The sequence below is a fragment of the Ahaetulla prasina genome, chromosome 2, assembly GCF_028640845.1.
Source record: "Ahaetulla prasina isolate Xishuangbanna chromosome 2, ASM2864084v1, whole genome shotgun sequence".
Taxonomy (NCBI): domain Eukaryota; kingdom Metazoa; phylum Chordata; class Lepidosauria; order Squamata; family Colubridae; genus Ahaetulla; species Ahaetulla prasina.
The window spans coordinates 29,613,119-29,632,287 of NC_080540.1; the positions used below are offsets into that span (position 1 = coordinate 29,613,119).

At 42.2% G+C, this 19,169-nt stretch overlaps 1 protein-coding gene across 5 annotated transcripts in view; it reads right to left on the reverse strand.

Moving 5' to 3' along the window:
• Positions 1–4,648: 4,648 nt before the first annotated feature.
• Positions 4,649–19,169, reverse strand: part of LOC131189851 (major histocompatibility complex class I-related gene protein-like) — a 63,424-nt gene continuing 48,903 nt past the window's right edge. The window contains exon 6 of one of the 5 annotated variants that reach the window (XM_058166393.1): positions 4,649–4,887. In XM_058166393.1, the coding sequence (XP_058022376.1) occupies positions 4,760–4,887 (128 nt within the window). In that variant the 3' untranslated portion in view covers positions 4,649–4,759. Of the gene's footprint in view, positions 4,888–9,248; positions 13,400–19,169 lie in introns of those variants that run through there. The other 4 variants (XM_058166388.1, XM_058166392.1, XM_058166389.1 and 1 more) reach the window with 4 other exon arrangements.

The following is a 19,169-nucleotide window of genomic DNA, read 5'->3' on the forward strand; positions in this document are numbered from 1 at the left end:
CTAGGCAGACCCGCGGGGAAAACTTCTGAGGAAATCTGGAAAAGGGAAGGGAAAGTTACACAAGAAAGTTAAACGTTCAACAACATCTCATTCCAGGAATTCTTCGTCATGGGGGGAAGGGCAGATCTGCGGGGGTCAAAAGGGCGGGAGAGTTATCAGGGCGCAGGCGGTGGGGGGAGGGGCGTCCCGTTCAGACCCCCCACAGCCCCTCGCAGCTGTGTGATCGAGCTCCAAATTTCAACCAGCAAATGCTCAGTCTTACATATAGGAAAAAAGAACCCAAAAACTAAATACATACTAGATGGACATTACCTTACTGACGACCCCCATCCCGTTAAAGACCTTGGTGTTTTCATGTCAAATGATCTAAGTGCCAAAGCCCACTGCAACTAAAAGCCCTAAGAGTTGTAAACCTAATCTTGCGTAGCTTCTTTTCCAAAAACACCACACTACTAACCAGAGCATATAAAACATTTGCTAGACCAATTCTAGAATACAGCTCACCTGTTTGGAACCCTCACCACATCTCTGACATCAATACAATTGAACGTGTCCAGAAATATTTTACAAGAAGAGTTCTCCATTCCTCTGAAAACAACAAAATACCTTATCCCACCAGACTTGAAATCCTAGGCTTAGAAAACTTGGAACTCCGTCGCCTTCGACAAGACCTAAGTTTAACTCACAGAATCATCTATTGTAATGTCCTTCCTGTCAAAGACTACTTCAGCTTTAATTGCAATAATACTAGAGCAACTAATAGATTTAAACTTAATGTCAACCGCTTTAATCTAGATTGCAGAAAATATGACTTCTGTAACAGAATCATCAGTGCTTGGAATACTTTACCTGACTCTGTGGTCTCTTCCCATAATCCTAAAAGTTTTATCCAAAAACTTTCTACTATTGACCTCACCCCATTCCTAAGAGGACCATAAGGGGCGTGCATAAGCGCACAAACGTGCCTACCGTTCCTGTCCTATTGTTTTTCTTTTCTTCTTTCTATATATATGCTTATACCTCCTTATATTTACTCATATATGTTTATATACTATATAATCTTTTGTATGATTCCTACATATATTGTTGTGACAAAATAAATAAATAAATAAAATAAATAAAAAAATAAAGTGGAGGTCAGAAACCCCCAACTGACCTTTGCTCTGGATCAGGGGTAGTCAAGCTTTTTATACCTACTGCCCACTTTTCTATCTCTGTCAGTAGTAAAATTTTCTAACCGCCCACCAGTTCCACAGTAATGCACCATGTATTGTCGTCTGCGCATGCCTCTCACGCATTGTGGATTGGGTTTGGGGGGGGGCGCTGGCTACCAGCTCTGCTTGTCTGTTACAGCTGGGTGGTGTGGGGGGAGATGCGCGAGCTATTCTGGGACGAGGCTCTTTTGTTTATGGTCACACTATAGCACCATTTAGTTTCACTTCCGTAACGTGAACTAAATTTATGTGCGGGCGATACAAATAGTATATTTTTGGAAATTTAAATTGTCACGGGGAATTTTATGAAAACCTAATGAAAATGTTTTTAAATAATGCTATGAATTTTTTTTAAAAAAGTCAATTAAATTAAAAAAAAAGAAAGGAAAGTGCTTCAGTATCAGACAAAACCCCTACCTCCCACCATGAAAGCTGGAACGCCCACTAGAGGGCTGTAGGGACCAGGTTGACTACCACTGCTCTGGATGAAAATGCTCAAAGGCGCTTGGGGAACCTTCAAGGCGAAGACGCCTCTTTTTATCGCAAAAGGTCCGGGATACCAGTTCTGCTAATTGACTCTTTGGACTCTGGCCCAGTCACATCCAAAGAGGTGGCTCGGCTTCGATATAAGGACATTACAATAAGAACTGTAATTGGTTGGGTACAAAGAGGTTGGCCCGCTGCGGGCGGCGTTTAAAGAGTTTGTAAAAACGTGGGGAACTCTCAGCTCAAGGGGTGCCTGCTATGGGGGATCGGTGGTGATCCCGGAGAAATTGAGGAAAAGGTATTGGATCTCCTTACGAAGGTCACCCAGGGATCGTGAGAATGAAGGGTCTAGCGAAGCTATGTGTGGTGGCCCTAATGGACTCGAAATTGCTGAAAGGGTAGGGAAATGCCAGGCCTGCCAGGAGTCCAGACCGCTACTAACGGCCCCGATTGGGGAATGAGAGACCCCAGGGCCCTGGTCTAGGATCCATATCGATTTTGCCGGCCCTTTCACAGCCAAACCTTTCTGGTAGTAGTCGATGCCTACTCCAAATGGCTGGAAATCATTCTCATGAGATCCATGACAGCGAGGCCGTGATTTCAGTCCTCGGCACCTATTAGAACACAGGCTGCCCGACCGTTAGTCTCTGATAATGGCCCGCAATTCACGGCAACCCAGTTTGAAGGATATTTGGCAGAAGAGGGCATCCGGCATGTCCTCTCGGCGCCTTTCCACCCTCTGCGACGAATGGCCTTGCAGAATGTTCCGTTCGGACGCAAAAGCATTGTCCAGAATCAGGCCAGGCGACTGGCAAACAAAATCGATACCTTCCTGGCTGTCCAACACAGAACCCCTGTGTCACAACTGGCAGAAGCCCGCAGAGCTATTAATGGGTCGGAAGCTCAGGTGCCCACTAGACCGTTTAAACCCAAACTACACCAGACAGTTACAAAGGGGCACAGGGTAAAACAAGAGGATGGCAGTAGGCGACCTAGTGTGGGCACACAACTACAGCGAGGTCCGACCTGGGTAACAGGAAAAATCCTAGAGATAACAGGACCAAAATCATATCTAGTAGAGATAGAGGATGGCCGGGTATGGAAGCGCCATAGACCAGATAAGGAAGCATAACCGGTAAATCAGAAACAGACGAAACAGGCCCTGACCACCCAACGAATGAATCCACAACTGACTCAAACCCGTGGCAAAGCGGGACTTATCTGAGTTCCAGGAGGTCCAGCGGCGCCAGCAGTTCCTCCTGAAAACAGCAGGGACGACTCTGCAAATAATCCAAGGCCGGATGGCCTAGAGGAGGAGCTGAGAGGAACAAACAGTCCCTCCGGTCAGCTCGACTCACTCCCAGAAAGTGAATTGCGCAGGTCCGAAAGAGTCAGGAGACGCCCAGTCTACCTGCGTGATTACGTAGAAAAATAAGATGCTAATTTTATGCAAATATTGGTAAAGTGTTCTCTGGGAGGGAAGGAGTGTAATGTATCTTTAAAAGTTTTGGCGGGAAAATAGCACGTTGCTGATTGGTTGAAGCCTCCCGCTAAACTATATATAAAGAGAGGTTTTTCCAGCACTGGCTGCTGGGTTCACCATATAGTAAAGAGCTGTTGTCACTATCCTGGTCTCCTGCCTCGTTATTGCCCGAATCTAACATTTTTGATGTTAGCTGTCCATTTTAGATCTTGCGATATGATAGAACCTAGAAATTTGAAGGTTTCTCCTGTTGATACTGTGTTGTCTAGTATTGTGAGAGGTGGAAGTATGGAACGGTTTCTCCTAAAGTCTACCACCATTTCTATGGTTTTGAGTGTGTTCAGTTTCAGATTGTAGAATAGATGATGGAAGAATAGATGATGGAAGAGGAATTGTAGAATAGATTGTAGAATAGATGATGGAAGAGGAAGAGGAGGCAGAGAGTCACCCACAGAGGAGAAGCAGCAGGAAACCCCACCTGGTCACCCAGCTGCTCCCCCCCGCCCCCAGGGAGAAAAATGCCTTGGAACTTTTAACCTTTTTTTTTTTTTTGGTCCAAGTGGGGGCAACTTATTAATGGTAGAAGTGCCCCTAGTGGTGGGGGTGGGAGGTGCAAAGGCAGCCAGGGAGTTTGCGAGTTGACCTTGTCGCGTCCGAGCGTTCCCATCCCAGAACCTCCAAGGTGGGACGGAAAGAATTGGGCAGGTAAACTTGAGTGACATCTGGAGGGGCCGTCTTGTCCTGTTCCTAGAATGGCTCGGGAGATGAGGAGCGGGGGAGAGAATGGCAGCAAAGAGGGAGAAAGGCAGGCAGGCAGACAAACGGACGGACGGATGGTTCCCACCAGCAGAAAAGGGGCTTGAGCCCCTTACATATAAACAATAAAATACCCTATCCCACCAGACTTGAAATCCTGGGCTTAGAAAACTTGGAACTCCGTCGCCTTCGACAAGACCTAAGTTTAACTCACAGAATCATCTATTGTAATGTCCTTCCTGTTAAAGACTACTTCAGCTTTAATTGCAATAATACTAGAGCAACTAATAGATTTAAACTTAATGTCAACCGCTTTAATCTAGATTGCAGAAAATATGACTTCTGTAACAGAATCATCAGTGCTTGGAATACTTTACCTGACTCTGTGGTCTCTTCCCATAATCCTAAAAGTTTTATCCAAAAACTTTCTACTATTGACCTCACCCCATTCCTAAGAGGACCATAAGGGGCGTGCATAAGCGCACAAACGTGCCTACCGTTCCTGTCCTATTGTTTTTCTTTTCTTCTTCCTATATATATGCTTATACCTCCTTATATTTACCCATATATGTGTTTATTTACTATATAATCTTTTTGTATGATACCTACATATATTGTTGTGACAAAATAAAATAAATAAATAAATAAATACATCTTGGAAGGCACTCACCGAGACACATGTGCTGCAAAGCGAACACCTCCAACACCAGGAGCCACAGGGACGCAGAGCGCCGAGCCATCCTCTGCTCTGTCCCGAAACCTCCGCCTGCGCTGCGCTCTTCTGAAAAGTCCAAGGCAAAGCAAGAGGCGCTCGGATTGATCAATAGCGCAACAATCCAAAGCGAGCCGGCGATTGGCCGAGCTCAACCAGTAGGAAAAAAAAAAAACCCGTTCCTATGACGTCTCTGGTTGCTAGGCAGACCAACCGGGGAAAACTTCTGAGGAAATCTGGAAAAGGGAAGGGAAAGTTACGCAAGAAAGTTAAACGTTCAACAACATCTCATTCCAGGAATTCTTCGTCATGGGGGGAAGGGCAGATCTGCGGGGGTCAAAAGGGCGGGAGAGTTATCAGGGCGCAGGCGGTGGGGGGAGGGGCGTCCCGTTCAGACCCCCCACAGCCCCTCGAAGCTGTGTGATCAGGCTCCAAATTTCAACCAGCAAATGCTCAGTCTTACATATAGGAAAAAAGAACCCAAAAACTAAGTACATACTAGATGGACATTACCTCACAGATGACCCCATTCCCGTTAAAGACCTCGGAGTTTTCATGTCAAATGATCTAAGTGCCAAAGCCCACTGCAACTACATAGCAAAAAAAGCTCTAAGAGTTGTAAACCTAATCTTGCGTAGCTTCTTTTCCAAAAACACCACACTACTAACCAGAGCATATAAAACATTTGCTAGACCAATTCTAGAATACAGCTCACCTGTTTGGAACCCTCACCACATCTCTGACATCAATACAATTGAACGTGTCCAGAAATATTTTACAAGAAGAGTTCTCCATTCCTCTGAAAACAACAAAATACCTTATCCCACCAGACTTGAAATCCTAGGCTTAGAAAACTTGGAACTCCGTCGCCTTCGACAAGACCTAAGTTTAACTCACAGAATCATCTATTGTAATGTCCTTCCTGTCAAAGACTACTTCAGCTTTAATTGCAATAATACTAGAGCAACTAATAGATTTAAACTTAATGTCAACCGCTTTAATCTAGATTGCAGAAAATATGACTTCTGTAACAGAATCATCAGTGCTTGGAATACTTTACCTGACTCTGTGGTCTCTTCCCATAATCCTAAAAGTTTTATCCAAAAACTTTCTACTATTGACCTCACCCCATTCCTAAGAGGACCATAAGGGGCGTGCATAAGCGCACAAACGTGCCTACCGTTCCTGTCCTATTGTTTTCTTTTCTTCTTTCTATATATGCTTATACCTCCTTATATTTACTCATATATGTTTATATACTATATAATCTTTTGTATGATTCCTACATATATTGTTGTGACAAAATAAATAAATAAATAAAATAAATAAAAAAATAAAGTGGAGGTCAGAAACCCCCAACTGACCTTTGCTCTGGATCAGGGGTAGTCAAGCTTTTTATACCTACTGCCCACTTTTCTATCTCTGTCAGTAGTAAAATTTTCTAACCGCCCACCAGTTCCACAGTAATGCACCATGTATTGTCGTCTGCGCATGCCTCTCACGCATTGTGGATTGGGTTTGGGGGGGGGCGCTGGCTACCAGCTCTGCTTGTCTGTTACAGCTGGGTAGTGTGGGGGGAGATGCGCGAGCTATTCTGGGACGAGGCTCTTTTGTTTACGGTCACACTATAGCACCATTTAGTTTCACTTCCGTAACGTGAACTAAATTTATGTGCGGGCGATACAAATAGTATATTTTCGGAAATTTAAATTGTCACGGGGAATTTTATGAAAACCTAATGAAAATGTTTTTAAATAATGCTATGAATTTTTTTTAAAAAAGTCAATTAAATAAAAAAAAAAAGGAAAGTGCTTCAGTATCAGACAAAACCCCTACCTCCCACCATGAAAGCTGGAACGCCCACTAGGGGGCTGTAGGGACCAGGTTGACAACCGCTGCTCTGGATGAAAATGCTCAAAGGCGCTTGGGGAACCTTCAAGGCGAAGACGCCTCTTTTTATCGCAAAAGGTCCGGGATGCCAAATGCAGAACAATGCATTAATTGATTCCCTCTTTCTTTTTATTCTCCTGCGATGACCTGAATCGTCAGGAAGCTTCAAAGCTCTTCGGTTTTCCTGCACTGAACTAAGATTGGTTTTGGTGGCTTTTCTGGGCAACCCTTGGACTAAAAATAATAAATTCCTCTTCAGGTTATGATTGTTGTTCTTATGATGGCCACATTTACTCAATAAAGAAGTCATGACTTCCTGTGATGAGCAAACTGTGTGTAAGAGGCAATGGATTATCGGGGCTTGAAGCATCTCCTGCTGTGGTCAGCCTTCCATGGAGCATGTACAGAGTGAGAATAAGGCAATGCCTGGGGAGAAGAAGAGCGACCTTCTGTCTCCCTTAATCCCTGTATTTGTACCACTGAAGAAGGCCCAGGCCATTACGGGGACCCTCCAGTTGCTGGTGATCTCTGGAAATTGTCCATCTGCAGGGTGAGCCTCACCTTTAGATCCTCTCTTTTCTGTCTGGGTTTACAGCAGGAGTAGTTTTGTCTGCTCTCAGAGCCTGGTTAGTTTAAACTGCAGCATCTTGTGCAAACGAGAGATTCACGCACAAACTACTGGATGGACATAGATGGACATGGAAACACAGGGACATCATCCATATTTGCCAGGGCATCCACTGAACATGTTTACTTTTTAAAGACTTCAGTATCATATTTATTATGGTGTCTTCTCAGACGCTTTGGATTCTGGTAAGAACCAGGACTGTCCTTCTGCAAGAGCCTTTGGTTAAGAAGTTCCAACTCCAGAGAGTCAATATTTTCTCCTTCCATTACTCTCACAACAACCCTCTAAGGTAGTCCAGTTGGATGACAGTGGGTTGAAGCCTTCCAGTGGACAAAACAGGCAAGTAATAATTTGCCTGGAAGTTCCTCCAAGGCAGCCCCCCAAATGACAACCTCTGCACAAGTGTGGTGCATTGGGGAGCCCCAGAGGGCAGATCCTCCATCTTGTGCTGCAGAGTCTGCCATGACCCTGGCCCCAGCTGTATCTCCTCTCTCTCTTGTACCACCCAGAAAGGAAGTTTTGAGTCAGGCTGGAAAAACCCCTGGCTTGCCAGTTTCCTCCTTTTCTCTAATAATAGAGTAGGGTTACTTGGGAGGGAGGGAGGGAGGGAAAGAGGAAGGAAGAGGAGAGAAAGAGAGGGAGAGAGAGGGAGGGATGGAGGGACGGAGAAAACACAACCTCTCCCAAGATGCTTCATCTTAAATTTCATCTTTGAGGGCCATTCAACTGAGTATCAAGCAGTGATAGAAAAGCTATTTCAACTGTTTCAAAACTCTCAATATATTTGGAATGCTGGAGTTCCTGTGTTAATTTGCCAAAAGTGCCCCAAACATATCCTTCGTTTGGGAAATAATACATTTAATTTCCTAAAACCAGGGACTTTGGGGAGTGTTTTTTGACACAGGTAAAAAGGATATCTTATTTTTAATCCGAACAGAACAGAATAACAGAGTTGGAAGAGACCTCGTGTAGGTCATCTAATCCAACTGCTCAAGCAGGAGACCCCAAACCATTTTTGACAGATAGTTGTCCAGGGAGTTGAAACTGCAGGAACCTTGGGTGAGAGTGACCATGTCATACAATAATTCAACATCACAAACACAAGCAATAGAATGATACCAGAGTCTTAGATTTTAAAAGAGCTGATTTTAATAAACTCAGAGATAACTTGGGAAAGATTCCTTAGATGAAAATCTAAGAAGATGAAAATAATAATAATAATAATAATAATAATAATAATAATAATAATAATAATAATAATAATAATAATAATAATAATAATAAAAAAATCCTAAAGGAGAAAACAACTCAAGAATCTTGGGAAACTCTGAAAAATATGATTATAAAAGCCCAGACCAGCACAATACCAATGAGAAAGAAAAACAAGAAATCCAAGAAGAAACCCGCATGGCTGCACAAAGATCTCTCTGACAAATTGAAAGACAAAAAAGACAAGTACAAAAAATGGAAAGAAGGACACACAACTAAGGCAGAATATCAGCAGATAGCCAGAATCTGTAAATATGAAGTCAGGAAAGCAAAGGCTCAGAATGAACAAAGACTTGCAACAAAAGTCAAAGATAATAAAAAAAATTTCTTCCAACACATAAATAACAAGAAAAAAATCAAGGAAACAGTTGGTCCACTAAAGAGAGAAGACAGCAAGGAAGTAACATGATGGTGGTGCCATCATAAAGCACCTCCACCTCCACTACCTTGAAAACCTATGAAGAACTGTTGCAGGAATCGGTATGGTTAGCCCAGTGGTGAAATCTGAACCTGTTTGCTACCGGTATGCTGACCGTGCATGTGTGCCGTGCGCCAAAAGGAGGCTTGGGAAAGTAAGTAGAACAGCAGGGGGAGATCAGCTGTGCTACGTGATTTAGCTTCGCTAGAAAGCAGGATTTCCTGTTTTCTAGCAAAGCTAAACCGCGCAGCACAGCTGATTGTCAGAAATACCGGATTGGAGGAACCGGTAGTTTTTTTAAACTAACGGTTCACTCGAACCGGTAGTTTTTATCACTACTGATTCACCCGAACCGGAGCGAACCGGTAGTATTTCACCCCTGGATTAGTCTAGAGCAGGGATCGGGAGCCATTTGGAACCGTTTCCCACAGAAAAGTAAACACTGGGAGCCACAAAAAAATCCCTTTGATATCTAAAATGAAGATAACGCTGCATATATCGTTTTTTACCTTTACCTTTTCTTTTTTTAGATTTATCCATAGTTGGCCTACTGGGGATTGAAAAGCTCAGTAAATCATGTGCCAGCAGGTGTCGCACATTGGCGGTTGTGACACTTTTTTGAGTGACAGGGAGCTGCAGCAGAGGGATGAAAGAGCCATATGCGGCTCCAGAGCCGCAGGTTGCCAACCCCTGGTCTAGAGAAAAGAAGAATTAGGGGTGACATGATAGCAGTATTCCAGGATTTGAGGGGCTGCCACAAAGAAGAGGGGATCAACTTATTTTCCAAAGCACCAGAAGGCAGGACAAGAAACCATGGATGAAAACTAATCAAGGAGGGAAGCACCCTGGAATTGAGGAGAAACTTCCTAACAGTGAGGACAATTAACCAGTGGAACGGCTTGCCTTCAGAAGTTGTGGGTGCTTCCTCACTGGAGGTTTTTTCAGAAAAGATTGGACAGCCACCTGTCTGAAATAGGATAGGGCAGCAGTCGCCAACCGGTGGTCCATGGACCTCTGGTGGTCCGCGAGAAAATTTTGGTGGTCCCCCAAAAAATTATTTGCATTTTTTATATTGCACTAAATCAGGGATCCTCAAATTACGGCCCCTGGACTGGATACGTGCAATGAACGCTTGTGTTGCTTCAGAGAGCCTCCCCCTTCAAGGTCTTTTTGCGTGGGTCAGATGTTGGGGGGGGGAGAAATTCCAACTTGATGTGGGGCTTTGGACAAAGGCTGGAGGGAAGTGCTGTTGGTGGTGACGAAGAGCTGGAGGACCTTATTCCAGTGGGACTGCATCATGGCCTGGAACTGGTCTGGCCATGTCATCCCTCTGGGCCTCCAGGTGCTGGGGCGAGTAGAGGCCGGCGAGGTGCCCCTCGACATGAGTGACATCAAGTTGGTCATGCTCACCCAGTCATATGACCACCTAGCCACACATACACCCAGCCGGTCATTAAGCAGATCATATTAGTGGTCCACGGGATTTAAAATTATGAATTTAGTGGTCCCTGAGGTCCGAAAGGTTGGGGACCCCTGGTATAGGGTGTCCTGCTTGAGCAGAGGGCTGGACTAGAAGACCTCCAGGGTCCCTTCCAGCTCTATTCTGATGGCGTGAATCCTTGCCTTCTGTTGCTGAATGTGACGGTCAGTATGAGGACAAAAACGCAGGAGGGCCTGCAGGATCTGTGTCGCTCTCCCATTCCAGGCCAGTTCCTCTAATATTTCTTAGAAGTGATGATTGCCACATCGATTTCTTTGAAGTTATGGTTGCCACACTGCCACCATCCCCCAGATCACATGATCGTATCTCGGCCACTTGGAAATCAGTTTGCACTTATGATCCGGAGCTCTTTTATCGGCTGCAGAGGCCTTTCCTGAAGGACTCTGATGGCAAAACAGAGGCTGGGGGTGCCCCGCACGAGTGGCAGCAAGCAGCCGCAGAAGCGGGCCGGAAGCAGGCTCCTGCTGGGCAGGGCTGTCGGCAGCGCCTCCGTGAAGTGAGTCAATGGAAGACATCCCCCGAAAATAAGGCCTGGTGCACCCACCCAGTCACCATCCTGGAAGATTTTAATAACCTGGAGGGACAAGATTCTAATAAGCAAGGACGTAACTGTGCTGACAGCCCCAAGGATCCTGTCCACTTCCATAGGTCCAGCAGGATCAAATTGCTCCCAGATAACAGGATACCTTCTTTTTCTTGGACATCTCTGATGGAATTGCACCATGCTTGGCCTCCAAGCTAAGAAGGAATCTGAGCAATTTGGGCCTCTGGTGGCTCAACAGGCTAATGCAGCCTGTTATTAACAGCAGCTGCTTGCAATTATTGCAGGTTCAAGTCCCACCAGGCCCAAGGTTGACTCAGCCTTCCATCCGTTATAAGGTAGGTAAAATGAGGACCCAGATTGTTGGGAGCAATAAGTTGACTTCGTATATAATATACAAATGGATGAAGACTACTGCTTGACATAGTGTAAGCCGCCCTGAGTCTTCGGAGAAGGGCGGGATATAAATGCAAATTTAAAAAAAATGTCCATTAGGTGTTGCAAAGCTCCGAGGATGACCGTCTGAGCTCTCCTTCCCTACAAGGGATCGGGTGACCCTGAATAGGGCCATCGAGCAACATGCTACAGATGTCATAAGTGCGGAGAAATACTGGGGTCACTTGGCCAACAGCTGGAGGGCAAAGGAGTATCTGAGGGAAAAGGAGCCTCTGTTGCTGCCACCACCAAGCCAAGTCCAAATGGCCATTTTACAGATCAGCTGGTGATGCTAGAGAAACATCTGGACACAGGAGCAAAATGGCTGCCTCTTCCCCAAGGACCAGTGGTGGGTTTCAAATTTTTTTACTATTGGTTCTGTGGGTGTGGCTTGGTGGGTGTGGCAGGGGAAGGATACTGTATAATCTCCATTCCCTCCCCGTGTTCTGTCCTCCCTCGCCTCCGTCCGAATGATGGCTTAATTAGCCGTCACTATCGGCTCTGGCAGCAGAACAGCCAGCGTCTGCCAAGAGCCTCCGTTATCTTCCATGATGCTGGTGAGTCACCTAGAAACAAACTTCAGCTCTTAATCAGTGGATTTGCCTGTTACAAAGAGACACAGCAGCTCTGGCTGCCTTTTATATCCTGTGGGGTGTGGCTCCATGACTCAGCACTACCTAGGCCTGCCCCACACTTGCTTCTATTGTTCCCTCCTCTCCTGCCTACAAAACCAAGCCTCATTGCCGTCAGCTGGGTCTGCAGGCGTGGCCAGGGGGGGAGAAGAGTCAGGGGATGGAGATCTCTTCCACCTGGCCTGTTTCTGGCTCCTGGAGCTGAGCCAGGCAAGCTGGTGCTCCTGAGGTAAGTCCTGACGGCCCTTCCCCCTCACTGTCCAAGTCACTTTCTGGCAGCAGGCCCTGCTCAGGGGGCGCAGACACAACACCCCACTCCAGGGGAAGGTTACTGCAAAATCCCCATTTCCTCCCGATCAGCTGGGACTTAAGAGGCAGTCAGAGGTGGTACTTACCGGTTCTCTGAAATACTCAAAATTTCCGCTACCGTTTCTCCAGAACTGGTCAGAATCTGCTGAAACCCACCTCTGCCAAGGACCACACAGGAGCCTCCCCCAATTCTTGTTCCGGGTTAGGGATTTTTTTTCTTTCACTGTGAGTTATTGATATGTATTTATGTTGGGGGAGGGTGCATGTAGGGCGACTCAGCCAATCTCATTTGTCAGTGTACTGCAGATTTAAAGCTGGCCAGCCATTGTAAGGCTGTGGACCAGTAGTGGGTTTCAAATCATGTCGCTACCAGTTTGCTCGTGGGCGCGCATGTGTGCGCGCATGCACAGAGACGTCCAGGCAGGTGGGCGGAGCCTTCTGCCACCACCGCTACTGGTTCGCCCGATCCAGGGTGAACCAGTAGCAACCCACCACTGCTTTGGACCAGAATGATGAACTGAGGATGAGTCAGCAGGGTTATTGCTGCTTTAAGAAGCTGTCTATATAAGGGAGGCCATTAATGGACATCTCTCTTTCTCGTGTACCTCTGCCCTCGTTGTGTTATATCTGCATTGTAGCTCTCCGTGTAGAGTTGAAGATTGATTGATTGCCTGGTATGTGCCTACTGTGTGTATGTCTGTATATAGAAGTCTTGTACATAAACCACTGTTCGTAATGACCAAAACTCTGTGTCCTGTATTTTGCTCCTGGATTGTCTCAAACTAGCAGTCACCCTGTGCACACTCTGACATCATTGTACACGTGTCGTGTGTTGACAATAAAGGTTGAATTGCATTGAATTGTGTTGCCTTGGTTCTTCCTCTTCCACGCACTCAAAGTGAAATTGGGATCTTTGAGAGACAAAGTGAGTAAAATCCAACCATCCAAAACAGGCAGCAAACTCAGGTGAGAAGACAACAAAGTCATGTATTTCCAGCAAGCAATTTTGCTATTCTTGCACTATGTTTACAAATGATTACAGGAGAAGAAGCCTGGCTGTGCAATCAATTTCATGTTCCATTTTTCTACATAATGAAAATCCATTAATGGCAATCTGGATAAAAACTGGAGGAAAAAAAGGTGTTTGAATGCTACACTCAGTATAATGATTATTTGTCAAACTTGGATGGTCAAATATATATATAGTCAATGAACTGTGCAATTCTTATTTTTTTTAATTAAAATACATTAACTACTTTAATGACAGAAATCTCAAAATGCACTTTAAAAAATTATTGGGGATACTATTATGCATTATAAAATAATATAAGAGGGCTGTGAAAATATCTACAAACCCCTCACATCCTGGACATAAATTGTTTCAACTTCTACACTCAAAATGGCGCTATAGAGCATTGCACACCAGAACTAGACACAAGGATAGTTTTTATCCGAATGCCATCACTCTGCTAAGCAATTACCGTAATCCCCCCAACACTGTCAAATTATTTACTAAGACTGTATTACTAATATTTTTCTCATCCTTCCCATTACCTATCTCCTTTTCTACTTACGACTATAACCTTGTTGCTTGTATCTTATGATTTATATTGTTTTATTTAGTTTCCTAGTATGATTTTGACTGCTTATTTAGTCTTAATATAATATAATATAATATAATATAATATAATATAATATAATATAATATAATATAATATAATATAATATAATATAATATAATATAATATAATATAATATAATATAATATAATATAATATAATATAATATAATATAATATTTTTATTTATTTATTTATTTATTTATTTATTTGATTTTTATACCGCCCTTCTCCCGAAGGACTCAGGGCGGTGTACAGGCAGAATAAAACGAACAATACAAAATACAATTAAAACGAATTTAAAAACTTATTTAAATTAGCCTGAAAATTTAAAATTTACCATACACTAAAAACCCTTTTAAAATTAATAACATTTAACATTTAAAATTCAAGCCAGCCCCACGCTGGATAAAAGGTGTGTCTTCAGTTCATGGAAAGTCCAAGGTCAGGTATTTGGCGTAAACCTGGGGAAGCTCGTTCCAGAGTGTGGAGCCCCACAGAGAAGGATCTACCCCTGGGGGCCGCCAGCCGACATTGTTTGGCGGACGGCACCCTGAGAAGTCCCTCTCTGTGAGAGCGTATGGGTCGGTGGGAGGTATAAGGTAACAGCAGGCGGTCCCGTAAGTACCCAGGCCCATAATATAATATAATATAATTAATATAATATAATATAATATAATATAATATAATATAATATAATATAATATAATATAATATAATAATATAATATAATATAATATAATATAATATAATATAATATAATATAATATAATATAATATAATATAATATAATATAATATAATATAATATAATATAATATAATATAATATTTTTATTTATTTATTTATTTATTTATTTGATTTTTATACCGCCCTTCTCCCGAAGGACTCAGGGCGGTGTACAGGCAGAATAAAACGAACAATACAAAATACAATTAAAACGGAATTTAAAAAACTTATTTAAATTAGCCTGAAAATTTAAAAATTTACCATACACTAAAAAACCCCTTTTAAAATTAATAAAATTTAACATTTAAAATTCAATTTAAGCCAGCCCCACGCGGATAAAAAGGTGTGTCTTCAGTTCGCGGTGGAAAGTCCGAAGGTCAGGTATTTGGCGTAAACCTGGGGGAAGCTCGTTCCAGAGTGTGGGAGCCCCCACAGAGAAGGATCTTCCCCTGGGGGCCGCCAGCCGACATTGTTTGGCGGACGGCACCCTGAGAAGTCCCTCTCTGTGAGAGCGTATGGGTCGGTGGGAGGCATGAGGTAACAGCAGGCGGTCCCGTAAGTACCCAGGCCCATAATATAATATAATATAATTAATATAATATAATATAATATAATATAAAAAAATATAATATAATATAATATAATATAATATAATAAAATATAATATAATATAATATAATATAATATAATATAATATAATATAATATAATATAATATAATATAATATAATATAATATAATATAATAGAATATTATATAATATAATATATTTATTTTTTATTTATTTATTTGATTTTTACACCGCTCTTCTCCCGAAGGACTCGGGGCGGTGTACAGGCAGAATAAAACGAACAATACAAAATACAATTAAAACGGAATTTAAAAAACTTATTTAAATTAGCCTGAAAATTTAAAAATTTACCATACACTAAAAAACCCCTTTTAAAATTAATAACATTTAACATTTAAAATTCAAGCCAGCCCCACGCGGATAAAAAGGTGTGTCTTCAGTTCGCGGTGGAAAGTCCGAAGGTCAGGTATTTGGCGTAAACCTGGGGGAAGCTCGTTCCAGAGTGTGGGAGCCCCCACAGAGAAGGATCTTCCCCTGGGGGCCGCCAGCCGACATTGTTTGGCGGACGGCACCCTGAGAAGTCCCTCTCTGTGAGAGCGTATGGGTCGGTGGGAGGCATGAGGTAACAGCAGGCGGTCCCGTAAGTACCCAGGCCCATAATATAATATAATTAATATAATATAATATAATATAATATAATATAATATAATATAATATAATATAATATAATATAATATAATATAATATAATATAATATAATATAATATAATATAATATAATATAATATAATATAATATAATATAATATAATATAATATAATATAATATAATATATATCATAATATAATATAATATAATATAATATAATATAATATAATATAATATAATATAATATAATATAATATAGCAACAGAGTTGGAAGGGACCTTGGAGGCCTTCTAGTCCAACCCCCTGCCCAGGCAGGAAACCCTACACCATCTCAGTCAGATGGTTATCCAACATTTTCTTAAAAATTCCCAGTGTTGGAGCATTCACAACTTCCTTTGACTATCCTTTGACTATCACTAAGTGTTGTAGCTTATGATTCATGATGAATGTATTTATGATGATTATGATCATGATTTATCATTTATATCTTTTATGTACACTGAAAGCTTATGCACCAAAGACAAATTCCTTTTGTGTCCAATCATACTTGGACAATAAAGAATTCTATTCTGTTCTGCTCTGCTCTGCTCTGCTCTGCTCTGCTCTGCTCTGCTCTGCTCTGCTCTGCTCTGCTCTGCTCTATTCTATTCTATTCTATTCTATTCTATTCTATTCTATTCTATTCTATTCTATTCTATTCTATTCTATTCCATTCCATTCCATTCCATTCCATTCCATTCCATTCCTTCTGTTCTGTTCTGTTCTGTTTATTATTACAGTCTTAGACCAGAGACCAGGACAAATGAAAACTGTTGGTAAATACAGAATTAAAAATTCTAGTATAAAATAACATATAACAACTAAAATCTATAATAATAAAATCCAGTCTGTCAATGATACATGGTCTAACTATACTAAAATTACAATCCATAAACGGTGTATCCCTTTGTAGATTCAAGGCTAAAAGGGAAAAGGCTAGGCAGTGTATAGAGTTTGCTACATTTGTTATGTAATGTAACTATAGTGGAGAAGGCTCGAGTTTGCGACAAATCCCCAGTGCTGCTACACAGAATGTGTCTACCTGCATTGTGGTTAAGTACTGTTCAACTTATGTTCCGTTCTGTTCTACTCTAATTTTCTATTCTATTCTATTCTATTCTATTCTATTCTATTCTATTCTATTCTATTCTATTCTATTCTATTCTATTCTATTCTATTTTCTACTCTACTCTATAAAAATGATATCTACTAAATCCAATTTAAATCCTTTTGATTCCACAATTATAAAGACATAAGGTTTTCTCCTCTGTTCCTCAATTATAATAATAATAAAAAAGATTAGAAATCATGATAAAAGCAACGATGATCTATCCTGGTTCCAGCATTTGTTGTGGGTGTGTGGGGGGGGGAGAGGCTGAAGGGTTCCTCGTAAAAGTCCACCCTAATTCAGAAGTAGGTTGGTCCCCTCTTCTTTCCTCTCTCCTCTCTTCTTTTTTTTCCAGACAATTTTTATTTTATTCATAAGATTAAAATACAAGATCCAGAAAAGAAAATCAACCACGCAGCCAACCAGAGACAGCACTCTTAACCCGACCCTGATCTGACGTAATCTCATCACAAGACCAGACTGATGACTCACAGCTGACCCATCAAAAGACCCTCACACCCCCACCAACCCACAAGCTCAGAGAACGAATCTTCACCCTCCTCTTACAGCTCAGCTACAGATATCCGCCACTATTGCAAAACTTAACATCCCCCCCACTAGTTGAATACGAAGATGAAGTTGAATCTTCATCTTCATATTGTAAATGTTGTAAATGTTGTACCTTGATGAAGATATCTTTTCTTTTATGTACACTGAGAGCATATGCACCAAGACAAATTCCTTGTCACACCTGGCCAATAAAAATTCTATTCTATTCTATTCCTCCCTTGCAAAGCAGGTCTGAAATTTATATGCTTGTATATTTAGAATATAATAACAGAGTTGGAAGAATTGGACCTTGGAGGTCTTCTAGTCCAACCCCCTGCCTAGGCAGGAAACCCTACACCACTTCAGACAAATGGTTATCCAACATCTTCTTAAAAACTTTCACAACTTCTGGAGGCAAATTGTTCCACTGATTAATTGTTCTAACTGTCGGGAAATTTCTCCTTAGTTCTAAGTTGCTTCTCTCCTTGATTAGTTTCCACCCATTGCTTCTTGTCCTGCCCTCAGGTGCTTTGGAGAATAGCTTGACTCCCTCTTCTTTGGGGCAACCCCTGAGATATTGGAACACTGCTATCATGTCTCCCCTAGTCCTTCTTTTCCTTAAACTAGACATACCCAGTTCCTGCAACCGTTCTTCAGATGTTTTAGCCTCCAGTCCCCTAATCATCTTTGTTGCTCTTCTCTGCACTCTTTCTAGAGTCTCCTCATCTTCTTTTACATCGTGGTGATCAAAACTGAATGCAATGCATTCAGGTTCGTTTGCAACCCTAATTGATCTATCGTACATTACATATATCAAAGAAGACATTGTTAACAAGTTGAACAACAGCGAAGTTAAAATTCAAAGTAGAAGTATGATCTAGTTGCCCTTAGGGAACCTTGGTGGAATGAAACTCATGGCTGGAATGTACGGATGGAAGGATATAAACTGTTCAAAAGAAACAGACCTAACAGGAGAGGAGGTGAAGTTGCATTATATATATAAGAGATAATTACATCTCTATAGAAATGCCCAAAACCAAGAATGAAAGCCTCCTAAAATGCATACGGGTCAATATAAAAGGGAAAAAGAATGACATTGCCATAGGTGTATACTACAGGCCACCCAACCAAGCAGAAGAAACAGATGAACTTTTTGCTAACCGGTTAACAAATGTATCAGTAGTGGGATTCAAATCCTGCCGCTACCAGTTCGCTCGTGGGCATGTGGGTGTGCTTCCCGCCGCTACTGGTTCACCCCAGTGGTGAAATCCACATTTTTACTACCGGTTTTGTGGGCGTGCCTTGGTGGGCGTGGCAGGGGAAAGGATACTGCAAAATCTCCATTCCCACCCCACTCTGGGGCCAGCCAGAGGTGATATTTTCCGGTTCTCCAAACTACTCAAAATTTCCACTACTGGTTCTCCGAACTGCTCAAAATTTCCGCTATCGGTTCTCCAGAACCTGCTGGATTTCACCCCTGGTTCACCCGATCTGGGGTGAACCAGTAGCAACCCACCACTAAAATATATGTAGGAAACACACTACAGTAGTAACAGGGGTGACAAGTTGAACTGAAGAGGCATGGAGCTGCCTATGCTTTTGCCACAGAACCGTTGTTAAAACACCCAAACCCAGA